At 39.2% G+C, this 23,996-nt stretch overlaps 1 protein-coding gene across 1 annotated transcript in view; it reads left to right on the top strand.

Moving 5' to 3' along the window:
• The window catches only part of TNKS (tankyrase), a 127,693-nt gene that overhangs the window by 96,265 nt on the left and 7,432 nt on the right, over positions 1 to 23,996 (top strand). Inside the window, exons 12-26 of the mRNA XM_063156565.1 lie at positions 4,856 to 5,027; positions 6,217 to 6,296; positions 7,284 to 7,429; positions 8,382 to 8,547; positions 11,194 to 11,413; positions 11,680 to 11,789; positions 14,299 to 14,487; positions 15,805 to 16,042; positions 16,736 to 16,818; positions 18,421 to 18,541; positions 19,158 to 19,255; positions 20,633 to 20,707; positions 21,924 to 22,029; positions 22,890 to 23,076; positions 23,836 to 23,992. Coding sequence (XP_063012635.1) covers positions 4,856 to 5,027; positions 6,217 to 6,296; positions 7,284 to 7,429; positions 8,382 to 8,547; positions 11,194 to 11,413; positions 11,680 to 11,789; positions 14,299 to 14,487; positions 15,805 to 16,042; positions 16,736 to 16,818; positions 18,421 to 18,541; positions 19,158 to 19,255; positions 20,633 to 20,707; positions 21,924 to 22,029; positions 22,890 to 23,076; positions 23,836 to 23,992 — 2,148 coding nt within the window. The remainder of the gene's footprint in view (positions 1 to 4,855; positions 5,028 to 6,216; positions 6,297 to 7,283; positions 7,430 to 8,381; positions 8,548 to 11,193; positions 11,414 to 11,679; positions 11,790 to 14,298; positions 14,488 to 15,804; positions 16,043 to 16,735; positions 16,819 to 18,420; positions 18,542 to 19,157; positions 19,256 to 20,632; positions 20,708 to 21,923; positions 22,030 to 22,889; positions 23,077 to 23,835; positions 23,993 to 23,996) is intronic.

Genomic DNA, 23,996 nt, shown 5'->3' with positions numbered 1-23,996 from the left:
AATGCTGTCAGGAACATGGTGTGACTCTTCAGGTGTCCTGTGCAGACAGGACCCATCGATGATCCTGATGGTTCCCTTCCAACTCAGGATATTCTGGGATTTGTATTGGCAAGAATTTGCCTACTGGCAAGCAATTAACCCTGAATTGCCTATTTTGGTGTGTCTTGGTGGCCCTTACTGACAGGACAGACTAGGTTCCTAATGTGAACTGTGAAGTAATCCTTATGCACATTAGTTGCACATCAGCATGTTGTGTCTAATCAACGCACATTCCATGAAAGATGTTTGCATTAGCTTGGTACTTGAGTTTGCAGAAGTTGACTGTCAATTTAAAGAACAGGTGCGAAACCTTGGGATATCTTAGAATTTTCTTCAAGAATGTTGATCATAAATATTTGTGGTTTTAAATGCCAGTTTTTACCTGTTTGCCTGCCCTGTTTGTGTGAGACAGCATTTCACACCACTTTTTTGATGTGGAATATTCTCAAAGTACCCATATGAAAAATAAAAGCAGAACATCTTCAAAGAATCCTCAAACATAAACAATCCTTATTAGACCCTTATTCAAATCTTCAAATGCCATGATTTTATCTTTGAAGATTATCAAAATTTTTAATTTAAAAAATAATTTGAAAGGGGTGAACTAGTGAAAAGTGCATTTCATCCTGTTGTTTGATTTCTAGATAGCTGAATATTTCATATGACTAAGTTGTTGTCCAAATTTATAGACACATGGCAAATTAATGTGTTCAGAAAAACACTCAACTTTCTAGCAGTGCAGAAGTAAAGGATTAGAATATTTTCTGAACTGGAAGGATTGTTGGAAAGAAAGACCTGCAAGCATGCGAGTTCACTGGTATCTTTGGGCAAGTGCAGAGATGATGATGAATGCTCTTTAATTATGATATGCCTTTCTTCTGCAGGACAAAATGAGCCTTTTAAGGTCATGCCAGAGAGATAGTGTCCCTGTTCATGATGGTAGCAGAAGTTAATTTATTCTGCTCTGCTGGGAAGATCTTGCTTTATGCATCTTTGCATAATGCAGTTATTTCTGTGCATTGGAGTAGCATGTTGCCAGCCTTTCATGATCATGGATTTGCAAATGTTCACCATCTATCTAGACCCACACAATAAACTGAAGTGTTTTTGAATAACCTTGTTGTGTAACACATTTACTTCCAACATTTCAGGGAGAGGTATGATTTTCTCAGGGAACAGTAAGAATTGAAAAATTAAATTGCCTTTCAGAAATGTAGCAGATTCTAGACTACTATGGTTAACAACATAAAGACCTGTGTGGTCTTTTGTGATTGAATGGTTCAATTTTTCCACTGCTTAGACATCCAAACATCCTGACCTTAAGCTTTTATGAAGAAGAGATAATTGTGGAACATTGACTGGATCCTATAGGAGTTTTCAGAGTGAAACTGACTATTTTTTCCTGCTTTTTTTCTGCTGATTGAGCTTGAAATTGTCATCAGTGCTGCTTCACTCCTATGTTTATTGTTGGACAATGTCCTGGTTTAGAGCAAATTTTGGAGGAGACCTCTGCGCTTCTTCTCTCTCCCCCTTCTGCCCTTGAAACCAGTCTTAAAGGTGCAAAACTTATTTCTGGGCTAAACAAACAAATGGGGATGCAAACATCATAAAGTCACCCCAGGACAGACAACAAGACACGAGACATACTGCAAGCTTGTCTTCAGAATTACTGCAGGAGGAGAGCAGTTAGAGCACTTGCATTGCAGGGAAGGATACTGTGGTGTGGAACTGCTGGCAGAGCACAAGTTTCACATGGGATTTTTAGAATGTACATCTTTTAGAAAGATTTTACAGAGAAAATCACAGTTCTTGGAAGCTGTTGCTTTTTGTGCTGCTGTTTGTAGTGTCAAGGAGCAGGAGGGATATTTAGGGCATTTGATTTTGATAAAAAATTGATATGAAGTATTGCAAAAAATGTTTCCTCAACAGATCTGAGCTGTTGAGCTGCCACAAGTGCCTGGCAGCCAAGGGAGTATTGCCATGACTGTGTACACTGCTCCAAGAGAGCAGCAGTGAGGGAAGGGCAAATCTCAGTAGTGTCCGATGATATGTGACCATTTCCATTTCCATATGTGTCTGTTCAGGATGGGGAAAGGGAAATCAGGGGAAGGAGAGGAAAGAACAGAAGGAAGTCTGCATTTGGTAATACTGAATAGGACTGTATCTTTCTCTGAAACCACTTATTTAAAAACTCTTTTCAATTGATAACTGTATTCTGCTTTTACATTGATTTTGAGCAGTGGAATGACTGCTTCCATGCTGAAAGGTGAAATTGCATCCAGAGCCAGTGCACTGTGGAGTAAAGCTGTTAAACCTATATTTTTAACTCCTTGCAGAAAACCTGTCTCTAAGATAATTCAGAGATACAGCCTTCTAATTCAGACTGCTTATAAAGGTGACCAAATTTATATTTATCTTTTTTTTAATAAGTGCAGCTGGAACAATCTGGCTACTCAGGGCACAGTTAAAGCAGTATATCTTGCATATTTCACATTTTGTCAAACAGAGTTTAGACTTTGAATTTGAAATGGCACATGATTTTGGACCTGGTATTGAAGATTGTTTAACCAAGGCATATGTCTTACCAGGTCTGATTTTTGAGACTTTATTCTCAATTTTGTATTTCGTTGTGCTTAAGTAAATTTTCATTTGGAAGTAAGTCCTCTTGCTTTAAGTCTTATTGGAGTATATTCTTTGGTTGGTTTTAGAGAAGTGGTGCATTATTGCTGAGCAAAGATCTGCCCCAAAATAAACGTATTCCCAGTGAAATTGTCTTGCAAAGCCTAACTCTGCTCCTGAGGTAAAGAGCAGCTGCATTTGGTGCATGCATCTGTCTGTCAACTGCAGCTCTTTTTTTCTCAGAAGGAAGCAGGTATTTCTTCAAATGACTGATGTTCTTCTGCCAGAAGAATTGATTCTTGGCAAAGATAATGGTTTAGAGGTGAAAGGAGACCTGGAAAAGACATATGAGATAATGGCTCTGATGACTCTGACAGTGTTCTTTTCAAATGAATATTAACATTTTTTCCAGGGACATAGTATCAAATTGTGCCCAGTGAATGCCTTGCTGCTATTGCTTCTACACTTTGTTCAGTACAGGCCTGTTTAACACAGGAAGTCAGTAATAAAGAACTTACGATTTTCTTTTTTGGATGAATGGAGCATTATCAGCTACTTTGAGAATCCACAAATTTCATTTCATTCTGCTTTTACCATTACTAAATGTGTGTAGCCCCAGAGTTCTGCTTACCTCTGTGCCCTTATTAGTGGTGAAAGGTATCTGGTATCCTGAAACAGATGAGGATTATCATATGGACGAAATGATGGATTTGGGACATTCAGCATCTAGTTAACATGTATGATAGCAGTAGGGTTTTTATTTGAAACAAAACTTTTAGGGCAATCCTATTAGAGTGGCATGAACTGGGTGCAGTTAGAAGAAAGCAGACCTGTTCTCCTGTCCATCTTGCTGCAAGAGAGGTTTGTGATCTGAGAAATTCCTACTCTGTCAGTCTGTAAAATGATTTCAGACAATATCAAATTACACTTTCCTTCATTTATTTGGTTGTTCTTTGTTCTTTTTTGTGACTTGATATTGCAGTATTGCAGGTATTTTACTTTTTTACCCTATCTTGTAGTAGATCTTTGCATAGTTAATTTAATTTAGTTTTAGTTAAATTTTGTTTAGTTATAAAATAAGTGTCTTAACCAAAATACTTTTTCACTGGTTTCATGGAGGCTAGCAGGGTTTGTATACTGCATTTTAGGTGAGAAATAACAAGCAAAACCTTTGTTTGCTGTCACCACAAAGATTTTGAGACGGTAAAAAGGTGAATTTTACACAGTAACAAAGTTTATTATGCATGCAGTTCACAGCCTGCAATCTGTAGGCTTGGAAACAGATAACAGGTTCTGAGTTGCTTGCAGAGACTACAGAGTAGTTCTGTATTTCATAAAGTGGTAAAAAAGCTGCTGGGCATTTGCATTTAAATTTGTCATGAATCGCTGCTAGATACAGAGTATCTTCTTGAAAGGTTATTTTCATGGGAGTGTTTTTCCGCTTTTTAAAGCTCTCTATTATTCTCTTCCTTTTTTTGATAGCGCACTGGGAGAGATGCTTCTAGTTATTTAGCTGCACTGTTAGATCTTGACAGATGGATGTGTTTCCATTATATCATACTCTTTGAAAATTATACTCCATTTTTCCTGTTTATACAGCCTTGTATTGAGAAGAATTATATTCAGTTATACTTAACATTGATGTAAAGGCACAAAAAGTGAAATGTTTGTATCCAACTTTCCCCCCCACCCCCCCTTCATAGAATTCTTAATTTGACATCTTTATTTTACATTAGTTCTTGGTACTGGGTCATGTTGAGTTATTCTTCTTCTGACAATGACGGATGGAAATTTCCTTAAAGCTGTAAGATCCTTAAATTGTTTGGTAACAATTTGTCAAGTTACCTCTTTCTCGTACTGTAATAGTGTTTCTTTTCTTGCATGAGATTGGTCTTCATCAAAATTCACAAAAGCTTGATCACTATTTAAAGTATGGTTCTGGGGATCCTATATTGTTTGTTAGCCATGCAAATAAATAACCTGTGTTGTTAAAAGACAGGAAAACATCTGTGGTAAATTATTTTTCCTTTGGAGAGTTTGCCTTTTTTGTCATTTGGTTTTGTTGAATTGCAGAGCAGAAGAATTGATAGGTAAATTTGTATGCCGAAAAATTCTTCTTACTGCTCTTCTTACTAAGGACAGGTGTAGTCTTTTAATTACAAGAGTGTTTTATTTTATATTGCTGCTGCTTTTTCAGATGAATGCACTGGACACACTTGGTCAGACAGCATTGCACAGGGCTGCCTTAGCAGGGCACTTGCAAACCTGCCGGTTGTTGCTGAGTTACGGCTCTGATCCCTCCATCATCTCTTTGCAAGGCTTCACAGCAGCACAGATGGGAAATGAAGCAGTGCAACAGATCTTAAGTGGTGGGTAAAAGTAAAGGCTTGTGTATTTGAACTTCAGCTTCTCCCTTTACAGCTTTGGATCTTGTTTCTTTCTCAGAGCATGAGACTTGAAGTAGTTTTCTCATCTCTCCCCTCTGCCATCACGTGCACACAACTACAGTATGTACTGTGTGACACTTCTCAGAAAATAAGTAAATAGCTCTGCTCAGTTCAGTGATTTTGTGCAAATGGAGAAGAAGATAACCATCTTGTAGATCTAGGATATGTTGGCTGCACAAGAAGGTTGTAGGAAAGCACATGTAGGGAGTTTTGGGATTTTTTTGGTAGCAAGTTCCAAGGCAACTGGAATATTGCTGAGCATGTAAGAAACCTTTTTCCCTGCATCAGCCAACCTTTTAGGTACTCCCTACTTCAGCAGGCACAAGCAGAGTGTAACTGGCAGAAAAACACTGATAGTTGCTAAACAGTTTGAACTTTTACCTCAAATCTCTTGCTTGTCTAGTAGAGAAAGATTTTATTGTGCAAGTGCTCTAGATAGTGCTTAGGTAACAATTTGTCTATATCTTCTATTGAAATGATGAATAGATGTTTGAAAAGGGTGGCACTATTTTACATATAAGTGCTTAAGGGTTTGCATCCTCTTACCCACGTAACATCTGAATTTTTGCAAGTACAGAGAAAAATAATTGCATCAATAGCGAGTAAAGAGCAAGTAACTCACCTTACAGTGAGATGTGCAGTTAGTCAAACAAAGGCAGATAGCCAGATAGATGAGAAGACATGCAGCTAGAAACTCCATTTCCTCCAGTGTTTTCAACAATATTGCCTTAAAACAGGACAAAACAAGGAAAAAGCATTTTACAGCAGTGCAAAGGACTGTTTCGAAGTGTACCCACTCCTGAGATGTAGCTGGTTACCTGGATAGTGTTATCTGTTAAAATGTGTACGTGAATGTATGTATGTGGATTGAGAGAGAAGAATTTTGGCAGAATCATGTCAGCTTTAGAGTCAAAATCTGACTGATTTGCTCTAAAACTAAAGCTCCTTATTCAGACATGTTGGAATATGAACTTGAACACCACAACCCCAGCTGCATTTTCAAAAGTAACAACAGACCAACTTCACCCCCCAGCTGTGGAAAATATGTTGAGCACAAGTTAATACCACTTATGTATCCTAAGTAATCTTAAAGCATCTTTTCCCCGTGTAGAAAGTACACCGGTGCGCACATCCGACGTGGATTATCGGTTGTTAGAAGCATCCAAAGCTGGAGACTTGGAAACTGTGAAGGTAGGTTTGCACAGTTCATGGGAATTTTCTACTTGGCATTGCTGTGCAAGGCTTGTGGAAACAGTGCCCAATGGATGGTAAATCATAAAAAATGGGAAATCATGGATATTTCTTTTTTTTTTCTTGTAGGAAGTAGTACATTAAGATGTACTGAGGTGTGTTTTTCTTGGGTTTCTGCTTGTTTGTTCTGCCAGTCCTTCCCACATTCATGTCTTTGATGGACTCAGATGTAGCCATAATTCTTTGAAGCAGACTCTGTGATTCTCAGAATCACAGCTGAGTAGAAACAAGCCCTCAGGTGCATGATTCAGTCAGATGGCAAGCAAATACTATTAACAGGTATTGACTCAATATTTTAAACCATCCTTAATCTTAAGGAGTGGGTCAGGCCATGGAATCCCACCATCACAGGAAGATTTGATCTTGTTTTTGATGCTTGGTCTGTGGACAAAACAGCCTGCAAATGGACTCTTGTGCATACTTTCCCACCTTGAACTTCAGCATGATATACATTAATATTCAAATAGCAGCAATTTTGTGTACCAGCAGCTCCTTTGACTGCCAAGCTTAGTATTTCTGGTTTTCTGAAGGCATTATAGACCAGAAATGGTGATATATCTGGAGAAAGTTACATGGCCTTGAACCTGGTACTTAGTGATCTAGAGGTTCACCCTTTCTTATACATTAGGAACATCTTCACAGTGCTTCCATCATTTAAGTCTTATTTATTATAGAAGTACATTCAGCTGTAAATTTAGAACTGCTATTTTTCAAACTTTGCATAAGTGGAAAGAAATTTTCTGATACTTGAAAAGATTTGTGTAATATAAATAGATCAGATTTTGTGTTGGGGTCTTTGGAGGTGGCAGTTTAGTTATTTGCTTTTGTGTTTGTTTCATGTTTTGTTGCTGCTGTTTGGTTTTGGGGAGTTCTTTATTTGTTAGTTTTAGTTCTGTACTAGATTTTGTGGTTTTTTTGTCTCCCCAGCAACTTTGCAGCCCTCAGAATGTGAATTGCAGAGATCTGGAAGGCCGTCATTCAACACCACTGCACTTTGCTGCAGGATATAACCGGGTGTCAGTGGTGGAGTATCTCCTGCACCATGGAGCAGATGTGCATGCCAAAGATAAAGGGTACATTTCATTCCTTGATATGTTCTGCTGTTCTCTATTGGTGTGAGACTTATATCCCTTATATATTCATTTTGATTCAGATTTCAGTGACCATGGTGTTTTTATCTTGAAAATTTTTCTCTTTCCTCCCTGTTGAGCATTGTTCCTGTGCCCTAGGGAGGTTTATAGACCATTACAGCATACTTTGCTTTCTGGAAAAGCCAATATCAAGTACATAACCTGGCACGTGATGCTCCTCTTCCCCTTTTTGCCCATTTTGGAGACTTTGTTTTGCTTAAAAGCAGCCTTTAACTTGTTTTAGGTGATCTAAAATTAGTTTTGAATAAAATGAGATAAATACCAGGGTTATCTCTGGGTGTTTTTCTAATTATGTTAGCTTTTATTATTAAGTTAATTATTTTTACAGTTAATATTCAGTTAAATTATATAAAACATTTACTTTTTTTTTTTGCATTAGTTATGCAGCAGTGCAGCAGCATGGTTATGTTCACTCTTTTACTCCATATATTAATTCAGGGTGGGGGATAATAAATTTCCAATACTGAATTTTCAGGCTTACCCTGGAAGAAGTGTTTGGATATCTTTCTGTATCTATCAGATGTGCAGTACTTACTAATAACTGCACTTCAAACAGATTAGTGTTATGTCTTTCTTGAAATTTATACTCAAATATCCAAACTTAGAACAACTTTCAGCAATTTAGTTTTTGTCTGTTATTAACAGCATTGAAGTTGCATATGGAAGCTGTAACATTGGGACTTGCTAAATATTTAAAAGTCTTGTGGATGAGAACTGAAGGAGGATAATTAAGTTTTAATTGATTTTTAATAGAAAAATAAAACCATGAAAACTGGAAAGACTGAAAGATAACAATAATGTCTGGTGAGAGTTTTATCTACTGATTGCATATAGGACTTTATTTTCTAGCTATTAATGCTTTATCTTTGATTAGTGGCTTGGTACCCCTGCACAATGCCTGTTCCTATGGACACTACGAAGTGGCTGAACTCCTAGTGAGGCACGGTGCTTCTGTCAACGTGGCAGACCTGTGGAAATTCACTCCTCTACATGAAGCAGCAGCAAAAGGAAAATATGAAATCTGCAAATTGCTTTTAAAAGTATGTGCTGGAGATCTCAGATGTGTCTTTAAATGCATATATATTTATTTTTTCTGAAGATTAATGCAAAGTTAATTGCATTCAGTGAATTCTTTGTTGTATCTTTGAATCAATTTTTATCTTGCAATGGTCATATGGTTTCTTGTGTAATATTGTTGACTTGAAAAGAATCATCTGTACAAGTACTGTTTCCAGCATGTGTATTAATACTGTTAGCCAAGTAGGACAAGACTCTGAAACTGGAAAAACCAGCTGAATTCATGTGAGGATGGCAACTCCCTACCTTGTCCTATCCATCCCTTTCTGAAATAGTTACTGCATTTAAGTAAATTCTGTTAATACTTATGCAAGAGAGTGTTACAGAGCAATAGCGGAAGGTGGGTCCTGAATGCTGTTTGGTATGAGAGGAATTCAGAACTGTTATGTTAATGTATAATTTATCAAGCTCCTGGAGGAAATGCATGTTAATATACTGTGGCATAAATATTCATTATACTTAAAGGAAGAACCTGTTAAAAGCATGAGGTAATGCAAAGATATTTCCAGTGAGAAACATGAGTTTGAGGAACTTCTTAACATAAGGTCAGATCCTGCCCTGAGAGGATGAAAGGGGCTGCTAGAGTCGAATTTTTTGCCAATCACATTTCCTCTTTCAGCCTTGCCTACTTATGTCCCTCTGAAGCACAACATTTAAGATAGGAGAAAGTCAGAATATGGATGTCTTAAGATACACATGGTCTACCCCAGCCGCTTTTCATTTGCTGCTACAAAGCCCCACTATTTCCCTCCTATATCATTAATTATTTCACTTGATTACCAAAAAAAGCAGTCAGAGAGAGAAGAATGATAGTTTGAAGCACATCTACAGCAGAAACCAGGGGATATTAAGAGATGTCTGTGAAGTAGGCATGGTGGTGGCCTGGAAGTAACACCCTGACAGAGATGTTAGCCCAAGCTATAGGAACACCTGTAATCTCTCAAGCACAGTGTTGCATTATAGATACTGGAGATCTCTGGCCTTTTCTGGTCATTCCACAGGGAATTTACCCATATTTTGTCTTCAGAGGATCCTGAATGGATGTCCAACAGGAAATAGAAAAGTGCTGAAATTTATTTTTTTAAATCACTCTTTCACAAGATAAGAGCTAAATATGCCCTTTAAGGTGACACAGATGTAAAGTCTCTGGGTGTCTGTGGATATGTGGTCACACTGCAGTTTACTCAGTGTTTCTCCTGCTGTGCCTCTTATGCCAGCTGGCAGTGTTGTCAGTTCTGCTGAGTTGTGGATGTTGAGCTTGACCCCTCCTGACTTGTGCTCCTTCTCTCCTGATCTGCTTGAAGAAGGAAACAAAAATAAACAGGCATTTTGGAGACAGTGTCTTTTTAAATCACCTTTCTTTGAAATGACCACCTTCATTTATTTCTATGCCTTGGAAGGGGTCACAGAAGACACTGTCTCTTCGTTCAGATATTTATTTTGGAACTATTTAAATAGTTCCAATTTTGATGAGTTTTAAATTAAGGGATTTTAGGTCATATCTTAGAGAAGTTATTGCAGTCTAGAAATCTTTTCACAAAGAATGCTCTCTTCCTAAAAGAACCACAGCTGTGGAAACTGCTTCTATGTAATCAATACTCTGTCCTTTCTGTCCCTTGCTCTTCATCCTTTGCACCATGAGCACAGTTGTACTGCTTCCAAATACAAAGCAGTTAATTCTCTCTGTTCTCCCATTCCCAGTCCAGTGGGAAATGGCTGGGTAGACTTGCTGGCAGGGACTGTGTTTGACTGTTCTGAAGAGGTCAGCCAGAGAACTCTAGCACCAGCAGCTGCCTCTGCTTTATCTATCTTTGTTTTGTCCCACTGCTGCTGAGAGTGAATAGGAAAGGAGCTGTCCTCCCACAAACCTGAATGTGGACGTGACTCACACCATATGCTCTGCATACTTCTGTGTTCCCCTTCTCATCCCTTGATGCTCCAGTACCGTGTTCTTATCACTGCCTGATCTACATGTTTTACCAGCACAGATACACTCCAGCAGATATCCAACTCCACTTGTCCACCAAAATTTTTTTCACTTCTTCCAAAGATCTGTGCACTGCTTAAGATGGTGCTGTTGTCTATTGGAAAGTGTAGAGAAGAGTATTTTGCTGGTTCCCTTCTGAAACAAGTGCCTTTTGATATCAGGGTGACATTTAGTAAAACTCAGAGCCTGGCTTTGCTAGCTCAGAAGGTTGTGCTCAGGAAATACCTCTGCCAGCCATTTGCTTCCTGCCAGTTTTCAGGAGAAGGGGAGGACTGGCAGCAAGACCCTTGCAGCTGGCTTTCTTTTCACGCTGCTGTGGCAGTGAGAAATAGCTACATGCAGGAAATGCTCCTCAACATACTTCAGTTGCAAGTAGAGCAGGGACAGCTCTTGAGGAGGGCTGCCATTCTTGCCTGTGGAATTGAGATTCACACAGCTGTGTTTCAGACTAATGCTTTTAGGCCTCAGACTTGTGAATTTATTTTCTTGTGCCTACTAATCTGTACAATTATTGCTTCATTATGGTAGGTCTGCAAAATCCTATTTTATTTGGCACAGTAGTGACACACGTGCACTGCTGTGTGCATGACTGTGACACTAACATTCCACTTGCTCTTTGCAGCATGGAGCTGATCCAACAAAAAAGAATCGAGATGGGAACACTCCTTTAGATTTGGTGAAAGAAGGGGACACAGATATCCAGGATTTACTGCGAGGAGATGCTGCCCTGCTAGATGCTGCCAAGAAGGGGTGCCTGGCACGAGTGCAGAAGCTGTGTACTCAAGAAAATATCAATTGCAGAGACACCCAGGGAAGAAATTCAACACCATTGCATCTTGCAGGTGGGTAACGTGCCAAGTTTTCAAGGCTTGCATGTTTGTGGTAGGTCTACTGATGTAATTTGCTAAAATCAGGATTGGAATAGGAAGAGTTTCAGAGAGTTGTCCTGTACAAAGCGTTAACTAGGGCATCTATTACAGGAGGTAATACAATTGCTAGGGAAGAGGAACTTTTGCAGTTGAAAAATTGCCTTAGCTTCTCTGTTGAATATTTTTCTTTAGTTTAGCTCTCCTAATACCTAATTTCTTTTCCTGTGCTTTTTCTACAGCTGGTTACAACAATTTGGAAGTAGCTGAATACCTTCTTGAGCATGGTGCTGATGTTAATGCCCAAGACAAAGGAGGATTAATTCCCCTACACAATGCAGCATCCTATGGGGTAGGTGCAGGCAGTCTTGCCATGAGTAAAACAGCAAGGGACTCCTTGAAGTCATATCCAAAGCCAGATATTTTGCAGCTGTTTTGCTGTGAACACAGTTCAGGTTTTGGTGAAGTATTTGTCAGGCTAGGTTGCTGTTGTGAGTCCTATCTGCAGTCCTACACATTAAATAGGACACAGATTCAGGTGTGCTGTAGCAGTTAAATGCTGCAGTTCGGAAAGATCACTACAATGTAGCTTTTATGCAGGCAAACAGATGCGCAGGATTGAACAGTTTGGGGTGATATTCAAAACAGAAAAGACCTCAAGTTGTGTCTGAAGGACTTAGATGGAAGGAAGAGAAAAATACCAGGGGGTTGTGTGCAGATGATGACAGGCAAGTGAGGTGTGTTACTGCTGGTGTTTGGTGTGAATCTATTGCTAGAGTTGAAGGACTACTGTGTTTGTAATGTGGTTGTTCTCCAGGGCAAGCCATCTGCTGCAGGGGGTGCAGTGACAGATTCAAGCCATTTCAGATGAGGCAGGCCCTCTTTCCTCCCTATAGGAGTAAGCATCTGTGTCCCAGTTGCACAGATGCCTAATAGATTGCTTATGAGCAGTTGTTAGATGGGGATTGGGTGAGAAAGAAGTCTCTCGTAAATAGTTGTACAGAGACAGTGCTTGAGAAGCTTCTAGCACTGTGCTTACAGTCAGAGGAGGATCTGAAACTGATGAGGTACTGGGCTTGATGGTCACAATATGCTTTGTTACTTACCTGGCCCTGGCACTTGTACAGCAAAATCTGGGACAGGTGACCCTAACAGAACCATGATTGCTTTTGTTTGAGAGCAAATGAAATAAAAAGTGCAGTGTTCACTTTGGTTTTAAAAAGAGCATCAATGAAATTCAGTCTACACCATTTGTATTGGTTCTTTACATCACTCTGGGATCCCAGTGTCCCAAAGAGCAAAAGGCCCCAAATCCTGATGAAAGATTAGAAAGCAGCACAGAATTCTTTTATGTTACAGGGTCTTAATACCAAGTAATATTGTTTATCAGCATCTGCCTTTAAGCATTCATTCCCAAGATGTTTCTAAGATCTAGAGATAAATTCTGTTGGAAAGACTGTGTTCTTTTCTTTGGCATGAGAAAACAAAACACACATTTTACACAAACCCAAACCATTTTTTATTGACATAGAGAAATGTCAGATTGGTTTTAGTGGATTATCATTTCTAAAAATCATAATGTCAATCTAACCTGGTTGCCCTGCTTCCTCTAGGAAACATTAAAAAGGCAGTGTTTGGTGCTTTTCCATCAGCTTATTTAGTTAAGAGTTGCTTCATACCTTTCCTGGCATCCCACACTTCTCTGTGAGCTGTCATCAGCCTGTTCAGATCTCTGTGATGGGAGGTAGGGAGGAGAGGAGTAATGGTTTCACAAGTTCATAGCTGGCAAGATTCACAAGCTCTGCCTTTTCCTCACAAAATTTCTTCAGTTCTCCCACCCAGTACTTCATGCTGTGTGTCCCTCAATAGGGCTTTCTGTGACAGAAAAATCACAGGAACAGCAATTGCTTTAAAAGTTTGGCAGAGAGGAAAAATAAACTTGGCAGTATTTTCAAACCACACTTGTTCAAAGACCAAGCTGTTTTATGAGAGCTGCAAAGAGTCATTTAATTGCCATTGAGGGGAAGAAGGAATTCCATTGGCAATTCTTTGTGCCTCTGCTTACAATTTCAGTGTTTCATGCTACCACCCATTCCCATTCATTTTGACTACCTGCTTTTTTTTCTTTGCTGTCTTGCACAAGAAGCATATACTGGTTAGAGGCAGGCAAAAATTTCATTTGTCAGTTTTCTCTTATTTTTACTTGGGAGACTTCAAGGACAGTATATTGATGGAAGCATGGGGTTATAAGTTCATTACTTTTATAACCCATGTAAAACAGCTGTTCCTTGTGACACTCATAATACATTTTATCAATTACAGCTCTCATAAAGTATGAGTGAAGATAGAACAGATCTATGATGCCCCAGATGAGTTCAAAGTCTTGCAAGAAAGAAAGCACAACAAAGACTTCTGTATACACACAGGGGTGGCTCAGTATCACAACACATGGATCTTCAGAGCTTCTGGTGCTGTGTCACAAGAGTTGCAGCCCAGTAAATTCACCAGTTCAAATTTGTCCTCAAATAATTATTTTATGCAGGGTTAAATATCATGTCTGGTCCTCCAGCTGGCACAAACTTCATGCTATGTACTTGGGGTGATTTGACAGAAATCTGCTTCCGTGCCTGATCCCAATTCTTCTGTTGGTGAATGATCTGCTAGTGCACAGACACAGATGACTGTGGAGCTGCAGTGTGAATTGGTATCTGGAGAAGTGTGCTGCTCCTGTGACACAGGAAGCAGAATGAGTTAAGGAAAGAGAAACCACAAGGGTCTCTAGGCACCATTGCCTCCAGCATAAAAAAGGAATGTATGTTTTACCAGTGTCATGTTGATTGGGATATTCTTGTGTTTTCCAGCATGTGGATATAGCAGCACTGTTGATCAAATATAATACATGTGTAAATGCAACAGATAAGTGGGCATTCACACCTTTGCATGAAGCTGCACAAAAAGGAAGGACACAGCTCTGTGCTCTGCTGTTAGCTCATGGAGCAGATCCAACCATGAAGAACCAAGAGGGTCAGACACCACTAGACCTGGCAACAGTAAGTTCGTGTTAGCCAGCCACAGGCTGCTCTGAAGGATGTACTCTGCATATTAAATTCATTTCTGTGGCTCTCTGGCATCAGCAGTCCTCAGCTTCCATTTTGCTGAGCTGGAGAGAGAAGGGCATCTCCTGTGTGCCTCTTTGTGGTTTTTATGCATGGGACCAGGCATTTTCCTTTGGCTGGAATCTTAGCATGCTTGTGATTTAAGGTTTGCTTCTCCTTAAGTATTCACTCCTGGGATCAATCTCCTCATTCCCAGGAATAAAACTCTCTGAGATGTCTCTGATGATGGTCAGTCTGTGTACTGTTGGTGATTATTTCTTTGAACACCAGATGGGCGGAATGGGAACATTTGGTGGATTGTTACGCTCAGTGCCTCCATATTACCTCAGTTCCTTTTTAAATCATTAACTCCAAAAGAACATTCCAAAGAATTCATTCTACCTCTAAAATTTGTAGGTGGCTATCAAACTTTTTCTAAAACTGGCTTCTGTAAACTTTCTTTTAAATGGTTTAAAAGCCTAATAAGGTTCTATGAACATGTACGCCCCAGCTTAAACAATCTTGGAATAGATAATGCAACCAGATTGGATGCTGTGTCTGGTCTCAGTGCAAGTATCTTTTAGGGTTATTGATTTATTTATGGAGAGTTCAAGAAATATCCTCCAGAGTAATCTGAGCTCTAGAAAACTTGCTTTGTGATGAAGGATATGAAAATTATTTGATTTCTCTGCAGGAAAATAAGGGTGTCTTAATCATGTTCTACAAGAATTTTTAAGGAGGAAATTCTTGAAGATGAGGGTATTGCTTAATTAAGTCAATAAAAGCTAAATCCAGCTGTTAGTGAAGACCATACTAATCCTGAGCTCCTGTCCTTTTTTTTTCCTATTCTAACCCAAGAGATGTGATTATAGCAAAGGCAGCAGTAATCTTTCCACTGAAACCATGTTCCAGTGTACCTGAAATTGAGCCTGACAGAAATTAAGAAGTGGCATTTCCTGTCCTGGGTTCTGAAGGATTTCAAATAAAGTTGCTACATTGTTCTCTCTGGCTTTAGCATTTACAAAGCCATTCTGCCAGAAAAAATTTAGATGTAGCTTCTTATATACCTTTAGAAATGGGGAGAACCTGATTCACCTATGTCTTGAGTGGTAAATCAAAATGTTCTTGCAACTGTGAATCCCCCTGTAACAGAAGCTGGCAGTTTTCTTTCTAATGGGGACCAGAACAATCAAATAAAGCAATTAAAAATTTCCAGAGATCAGTGACTTGTGACAGTAGGAGCTCATGTTGCGTGTTCTTTCTGTTTTTCAGGCTGATGATATCCGAGCTCTGCTGATAGATGCAATGCCTCCAGAAGCTTTGCCCACGTGCTTCAAGCCCCAGGCCACTGTTGTCAGTGCCTCTGTGATCTCTCCAGCATCCACACCCTCCTGCCTGAGTGCTGCCAGCAGCATTGATAACCTCACGGGCCCACTGGCAGAGCTGGCCGTGGGAGGGGCATCCAATGCTGGGGATGGAGCTGCAGGAACTGACAGGAAGGAAGGAGAAGGTGCATTTGCTGCTGGACAACTTTACGTTGCCAGAAGTACTGTAGTTTAGTATCAAAATAGGCCTTGGTTTATCTGAAAAGCATTTCTGACTAGCCAGAAAATACTGTGCAGTTTGAACTGTAATCAGTGTTTTAAAGTGTCTGGTGTTTGTTAACTGTTCACTGTTAACTGTTCATCTGTGTTTGCTATCAGTCATTAGGTCTGACTACAAATGCAGATCTGATTAGGTGCCCAGATGTTCATTGACTTCATAAAAAAATCCAATGAGAATTATTTTGATGAAGAAGTTTGATTGTGATGGCTGGGGATTTTGCCAAGGTTTTTTTAAACCCTTTGATTAGTATCAGGAGTCCATGCTTTAGGTCAGAATCTAAGGGGGTCACATAGCAAAAATATACCCATCCTTCTTTTCTTTCTCTTTGCAGTATGAGCCTATATTTGTCACAGATGGTTTGGGCTTTAAATAGTTGATTCTGAAGAGAGAACGGTGATGAGCTTTGCACAGAACTTTGACACAATGGAAGTAGATTGTTTATTACAGACATAGACAAATTGATTTAAAATTCCAAACTCTGATTCTTTTTATAGAGAATCAGTGGTATTGCTTGATTTTTTTTTTTTTTTAAGGAGGTTGGTTTGGTTTTTGTTACTTCACATGCATAGGATGTAAAGACTTGTTTCTTCTCTCACAGTTTCTGGTCTTGACATGAACATTACCCAGTTCCTAAAAAGCCTGGGTCTTGAACACCTTCGGGACATCTTTGAGACAGAACAGGTAAGTGGCAAGCCTCATCTCTGTTTCTGTGTTTAGGAGATAAACTAATGCAATAAATTTGAGTGACATTTTCATTTTATAATTGAAAAAGGGAAGGAAAAAGCCCACACTTCACATCTACAGAAAAAGAAGTGTGTTCAAGTTTTCTTTCAGTTTTCTGCAAATGAATTGCCAGATACAATATGGTGAAGTTGCAAAACCTATGAAAATATCTTTTCTTGTTGGATTCAGGTGTCAAGTAGCTTTTAGTTACACATACACTGTGACTGCCAGTTTGGCTTGTATTCTGAGAGTTATTTTGAACCTTGTGAACTTTGAACATGATGACTATAATGAAGTTAGGTTCAAATGTCACCTGTGTTTGTCCTTCAGCAGTCTTGACAGCCAAACAAGCCTTTCACCACCTGTAGTGCTGCATGTGATAGTTTGGTTAGTTGAGAAATAGGGGAATAAAACCTGCAAATTTATCAGTAATTCAGCATATATGAAAAGGGCACAACTAATGTAAATTTCTCAAGCTTTCATTATGTTTTACAGCAGAAGTACCTGTAATGTATTTGTAGATTCCTTTTGTGTACCGTTTCTTAAATTTAACATGTTGCAGTTAAATTGATCTGTTTACATGACTGAGATGGAATGTAATGTGGAAGTGAAAGGTACAAGTGCAAGAGACTGGATTTGATGATTATTTTTTCCTCTGGCCTCTGCTGCTAATCTTTTATTGAGGAATCAGGAAACAAAGGTTTGAAATGTGATGTGTTATTTACAGTTCCAGCTGTTTCTATAAAATGTTCAAAGATAAAATACCATAGAACTTTTCCCCTTCTCATACATGAAGCATAAGCTCTTCTCTTTAGTTTGGAACTCCTTCTGTTCAGAAGGAAACCAACCTCAAACCAACCTATGCACTTCTCAGGTTTTATTATTATTTTTCACACCTTCCTGTTGCCTAGCTGGTCTTGTTCTTCTTTTGCTTCCTTGACTCCTAACCTGTTAAGAGCTTCCCTGCTAATAAGATTTAACAATGCAAGTCGGATTCAATATATTCATCATTTTGAAATCATCCAGCTCTTCTTGTAAGTTTCTTTGTAGAAAAAAACAAGCTCATCTTCTTTAAGCTTATTCTTTTAAGCTGGTTTTCCAAGCACTACCTTCATGTGCACTTTTTCACCTTGGCTCATTATTAGTAAGGTTGTAGAATATTAATTTCTGCTTGTGTAGTGAAAATCAGGAATTGTACAATGCTGTGAAACGTTGAATGCTTCAAAAGCACTCCCGTATTTATGCCAGCATTTCAGTGCATCCCACTTCTACCTAAGGAAAAATGTTTGTGAGAACCTTCTTAGAGAACCAGCTGTTGTTAATTGGTGTGAGAGAAGTGAAAGTTTTGCACAATTTCAGGCTGTAGCTGTTGGGCATGGTCCTGTGATAGGGATGGGTTTGCCAGAAGGTGGCAGCAAGTAGAAGTGAAGCAAAACATTATCTACCTTTATGCTTTTGGTTGCACCATAAATACTTTCCAATTTCTGAAGTGATAGGTCTCCAGCCTTGAAAGTCAGGCCAGGTTTGACAAGTGATTTTTGTGATCTTTCACCTTTCCAGATAACCCTGGATGTGTTGGCTGATATGGGGCATGAGGAACTAAAAGAAATTGGGATCAATGCATATGGACATCGCCACAAATTAATAAAGGGTGTGGAGAGACTTCTAGGAGGTCAGCAAGGTAAGTATGACACTTTTACTGGCTAGTCTAAGGGTACCACACAACAGGCTCCCATAAGTCACTTTCTCTAAATGTAGGCGTTGTGACCAGACTTGAAAGAATCTGGATGTCAGAGAAGTGTGTTTGCTGCAGACACGGTGGCTGAGTGGGTTGTGATAGCTAAAGAATATATTAAGGAGATACCAGACCCAGTTATCGCTTGTCTTTTCAGAGAATGGATACCCCTGAGGCAGCTTTGGAAGCTGTTCCCATTTCTCAGGACCCTGTTTCACCCAGAGAGGAGCTTTTGGATATGATTTGCCCTCCATACCTACCCCCAGGCCAGTTATACCTGAAGGATTGGCCTGATAGGGTTTTAGCTGCCCCATGTTTCTAATGGAAAGAGGAAGCAATAAAGGGCAATTATATCCCACATGCATTTTGCTTCTCTCTTTTAAAGCCTCTGTTGCTAAAGAAGGCACTTTTATTTGTTTTTGAGGTTGTGCTTATGCCTTGTGTTTGTTTTGCATTTCCTGTACTGTGGTTGTTTAAGAACAATGATGATGATGGATATAAATAGAGCCAGTATTGGTTTTTCCTGTTGATTTTTGCTCCTTTTCATTCCTTCTCTTTGCAGGTACCAATCCTTATTTGACTTTCCACTGTGTGAGTCAGGGGACCATTCTCCTTGACCTTGCTCCTGATGATAAGGAGTATCAGTCTGTAGAAGAGGAGGTAATCCAAGTCCCTTTCTTAATGCTTCAGGGGCTGTATATTTTTCTTTCCACTGATAACCTGTCAGAGCTAAAGTGTGCAATACGTGTTGAAAGTGCTAAAATAGGCTTTGATGTATGAATTGCATAGTGCTGATTTGAAGTTTCAGGTTCTTTATTTGTCCTTTCATGTAGAACAATGATAGAAATTATTTTGCCATGTCCTTCCAATTTTTTTAATAAGAAGTCTCTGCTCACTTAGTGTTATTCCAGTTTTATTTTGTTGTTGTGTTTTGGATATCGTCTCATAGGGAGGGTTTGCACAGCTTTCTGTAGGTAGGTGGACCTGTGAGAATTAAAAGCTGTGTGTGAAACCAAGACATCAAGGCCTTGCAATTCTCTAAGCATTTTCTGTGAACCAGCTTGTTTTCTCTTGTCTCAGTGGCTTAGTTAATCTGTAACCCAGATAAACAGCTCTTGGACAATTGAGAATTGACTGTAATTTTGCCTCCCACACACACACATGCTCTTTTATTTAAGTAAACTACAGGCACATACCATTTTGAAAGCAAAAATCATAACAGAAAAGAGACTTCCTGAAGAGTTGTGTTTGGTAGAAACTCCATTTTACTCTGAATTTGCTATTTGTGTCATGTTCCTACACTATAGCACAGAAGTGCTTGGAGTCATTTAAAAAGTCTAGATAATCAGGATTGCTGCCAGCTTAGATGGGCATATTTTTTATTAGTAACTTCATAAACTAGAGTTTGTGCAGATCTTTTTAATAAACTCTTCTGAAGGAAAGGGTCACTTGTCATAGTAAATTGGAATATTTATTTGAACTATTACAAAATATTGTTGTTGTAGCTATAAGTACTTCTCTAAAAGACACAATGCAGCTATTTCTGAGGAAATCAGAAATGCTCTTCTAATGACGTAGGAGAATTTACGCAGGTATTTCCCTAATAGTAAGAAATGCAGGTATTTCCCTAATAGTAAGAAATGCAAACTAAACTTATTAAAATCACATTTGTTATTACTATGAAGTGATCTTCTTGTATATTAATCCTCAAATATTGGGAGTGTTTTCCTAATTTAAAGAGAGTTTTCTAGTAGTGTATCATTTTGATAGCAAGTACCATTATTCTATTTTTCTTATGTGGATTTTTATTACAAGATTGGATAATTGCATCATTGGGTGCTTGAGAAATTAGGGTATACCTCAGTTTAAAATAGAGGGGTTTGGGGTTTTTTTCTTCTTTTTTTTTCTTTTTTTTTTTACACCTTTTAATTTTCCATCAAGACTCTCTGTTGTTGCCAGTGATATACTGAGACATGGCATGGATACTTTGCTGGGAAGGTTTATGTGCTGAACATTCAGTTTTGGGTTTTTACATAGATGCAAAGTACAATCCGGGAGCATCGGGATGGTGGAAATGCTGGTGGGATCTTCAACAGATACAATGTCATCAGGGTAAGTTTCAAAACCTCTCAGTTTTCTATGGTAAAGTATGTTAGTATTTATACCAGCAGGCAGAATTAATTTAATGGTTTGCCCTTTTATATTTAAAGTTCTTTATTGAAATAGTATTCGGAAACAGAGTTAATGCAAGTGCTAAAATGAATGCATGCTCTGCACAGGGAATGAGGGAAAAGTGTCACTTGGGCTTCTAAAGGAGTCTGAAGGACTGATGTTGAAGGCAGAGGTGGTGAAGAACCTGACTGAATTTCAGAGGCCTATAACTTCTGTGTTTGACCCTTGCAGCACGGATTTATCTTTTTTCTCAGTGTAGACTTTTCTTGCCATTTTAAAGGGGATTTGGGGTATAAGTGTATGAAAGGATGATCATTACTTCTAATAAGAGGTTTCTATCTCCCTATGTAACTTTCCAGCTTGACACCACCTCATTTGCCTTTGCCAACTAGAAAAATGCATTTTCCAAGCCATGGTATTCTAGAAAATAGTGTTGTCTTTCTGAGGGAAGGTGTGCGTGTTTTTCTGGGGAGAAGGAAATAGAGGGAATCAGAACAGAACTTGGTTTCTGAGCTTCAGCAAACCTGTGCTGCCTATCTCTTTGAGAAGTAAGCCTGTGCAGAACCTTTGCAACCTGATCCAATAGATCATTGGCCCTGAAATAAACTCTTCTTCCATCCTACTCCCAATCAATGGTAAAGTCCTTTACAGAAACCTCAGTGGTATTAAGAGCATGTGGCTGAAATTATATGGATAGATTAAACAGCACATCTTATTATTTTTTTATGAAAAGAACCAAAAGTTGTTTCTTTTCATAACAAATAAACCTAAACTAGATAGCAAGTTTCAAAGAGCTAGACAAGATCGGTCAACAGAGCTCAAAGCAGAGCAGGAATGAGTTTCAGTTTGTAGTTCTTTGTGGTATTGAAGGCTCTGTGAGAAGAAGCCTGAAAGTTGTCCTTTAACCCGAGCTGCAGTTTCACAGTAGCTTTAACTATTTGTAGGTGTGGGCTACAGAGTTGTTGAAGACACTTCAGCCTTGTGTGCGGAACAGGCATGGGGTTTCTTCACAGCGTTCATGTGTCTTCCATCAGTTTCCCAATCAAATTAATGTGAACTCTGTGAAACTAGATTTCATTTCAATTGCAATTCAAATACATTTGAGAGATTGAAATGTTATGGTAAGAGCATGGTTGGATCTGTTGTTCCACTGCAGATTCAGAAGGTAGTGAACAAGAAGTTACGGGAGAGATTCTGTCACAGGCAGAAGGAGGTCTCAGAGGAGAATCACAATCATCACAATGAGCGCATGCTGTTTCACGGTAAGGAAGTCATGTCTCTTTGTATGTATTGGTACTTAAAAAAAACCCAAACCTTGCAAAGACCCACAGGGAATGTTATTGTTTCTGTGTCACCATCCTATGCAAGTAATTGTGTTTCTACACTAGAAATGCAGGGGGTGCATTGGGGGTGTGGGGGTGCGGGAGTTACTCTGTGTGGTAACTGCAATCCAAAAAGCTACACTGGATAAGAAATACTTTTATTATGTTTTGGTTTCTTAAGAAAGAGGAAGGTTTTTTGCTAAGCTGTATCTTAGTCATTTCCAGTAAAGCTGCTGGGACGATGTTACATTGCTGTGAGAAAGACATGGTGTCTTCTAAATGATGGGAGCAGCACACAATAAAAGTGTTTTACCCTGGTGCTTTAGGCAAGCATCAGGGAAAGGAATCAAAACCAACCATAAGTTTCAGCAAGATTTCTCTAGAAATGCCTGCAAATGACAATTGCCTGAAGGTCCTTCTGTCCTAGATTCTTCTGTGATTCTGTATAGGAAATTGGTTTTGGGTATGATTGTCCTGACACCTTGCCCCACCTTAAGCAGTGCTGACTCCTGGAGAGGGTATGCATTGACAAGATAAATTGCACTGAAATGTGAGTGGGGGGAAAGCCATTTAATGAGATCTGTGAAATGAGTAAGAAATGAGTCACACGTGGGATTTTGGTATATAATGATAAATCCCACACATCACTGCATCCTGCTGGGTATCGCCCCCTTGCAGCTGACTGAGCACACTTTCTGCTATTTAATGGTCTATTTGAGGCAGATCAACGCCTCTTGACATTGAGTCCTGTATTACTATACAACTTAACAAGTATGTGTCTTTTTGTGTCACTGTTCTAGGGTCTCCTTTTATTAATGCTATCATTCACAAAGGATTTGATGAAAGGCATGCATACATTGGAGGAATGTTTGGAGCTGGAATTTACTTTGCTGAGAACTCCTCAAAAAGCAACCAATATGTGTATGGAATAGGGGGAGGAACTGGCTGTCCCACACACAAAGACAGGTCCTGTTACATCTGCCACAGGTAGGAATCCAGCAGAGTTCCCCACACATAATTCTGCCTCTCCTGGTTTTTATGATCCTGGCAGAGGGTGATATGCAGGCAAAGAATGGCCACTTGAGCTTGGTCATGGCAGGAAAAATGCAGTTTTCCATTTGTCAAGGTTGAACAAAACGAGTATAAATGCAGCAAGTCCCACAGGAAGGTCAAAAATTACATCTAAGCATGCAGAGAGTATAAATCAAAGTGAGCAGTGGCTCAGGAAAGAGGCTTGTGAAAGAGCAAGTTTGAAAATGAAGAGTCAGGGGAAAATAGCAATTAAACTCCAGGCACTCTCAGGACAAAACTGCAGTGCAAAGTGGTGGTCAGCAGTACAGTGTGGTACTGTAGATAATATTGGAGGTAGATAATTTTGGAACAGGACTTAATTGCAGCTTTGTTTTGTCCTGGAGTAGATCAATGTGTTTCTCACACTTTGACACCTGTCCATTACCTGCTGGTGGGATCACAGAGAGTTTCAGCTTCTTTCAACAGCTTTCTATGAAATGAACTAGAACAGGCTTCCATGTGAGGACTAAACAAACTGTGTGTTTTCCCTTCTGAGTGTCATGAAAGATTTTTGACAGGTTTTATACAGCCTTAGGACTGGGTTCTTTAAGTGTTTCTCTAAAAAGCCATGAGAAATTAATTGTAATGAAATAATCTCAAAAGACTGAAATCCTTCTGGAAGCATACAACTCCTAGTAAGATATTTGAAAATGACACTCTCTTTTTTTGTTTTAGACAAATGCTCTTCTGTAGAGTGACCCTTGGCAAATCCTTTCTTCAGTTCAGCACAATGAAAATGGCTCACGCCCCTCCCGGGCACCATTCTGTTATCGGCAGGCCAAGCGTGAATGGACTTGCTTATGCTGAGTATGTCATCTACAGAGGGGAGCAGGTAG

This window comes from Melospiza melodia, chromosome 5, assembly GCF_035770615.1.
Source record: "Melospiza melodia melodia isolate bMelMel2 chromosome 5, bMelMel2.pri, whole genome shotgun sequence".
NCBI lineage: Eukaryota > Metazoa > Chordata > Aves > Passeriformes > Passerellidae > Melospiza > Melospiza melodia.
The sequence above is the reverse complement of the archived record's forward strand: the minus strand, read 5'-3'. Positions and strand labels throughout refer to the sequence as shown.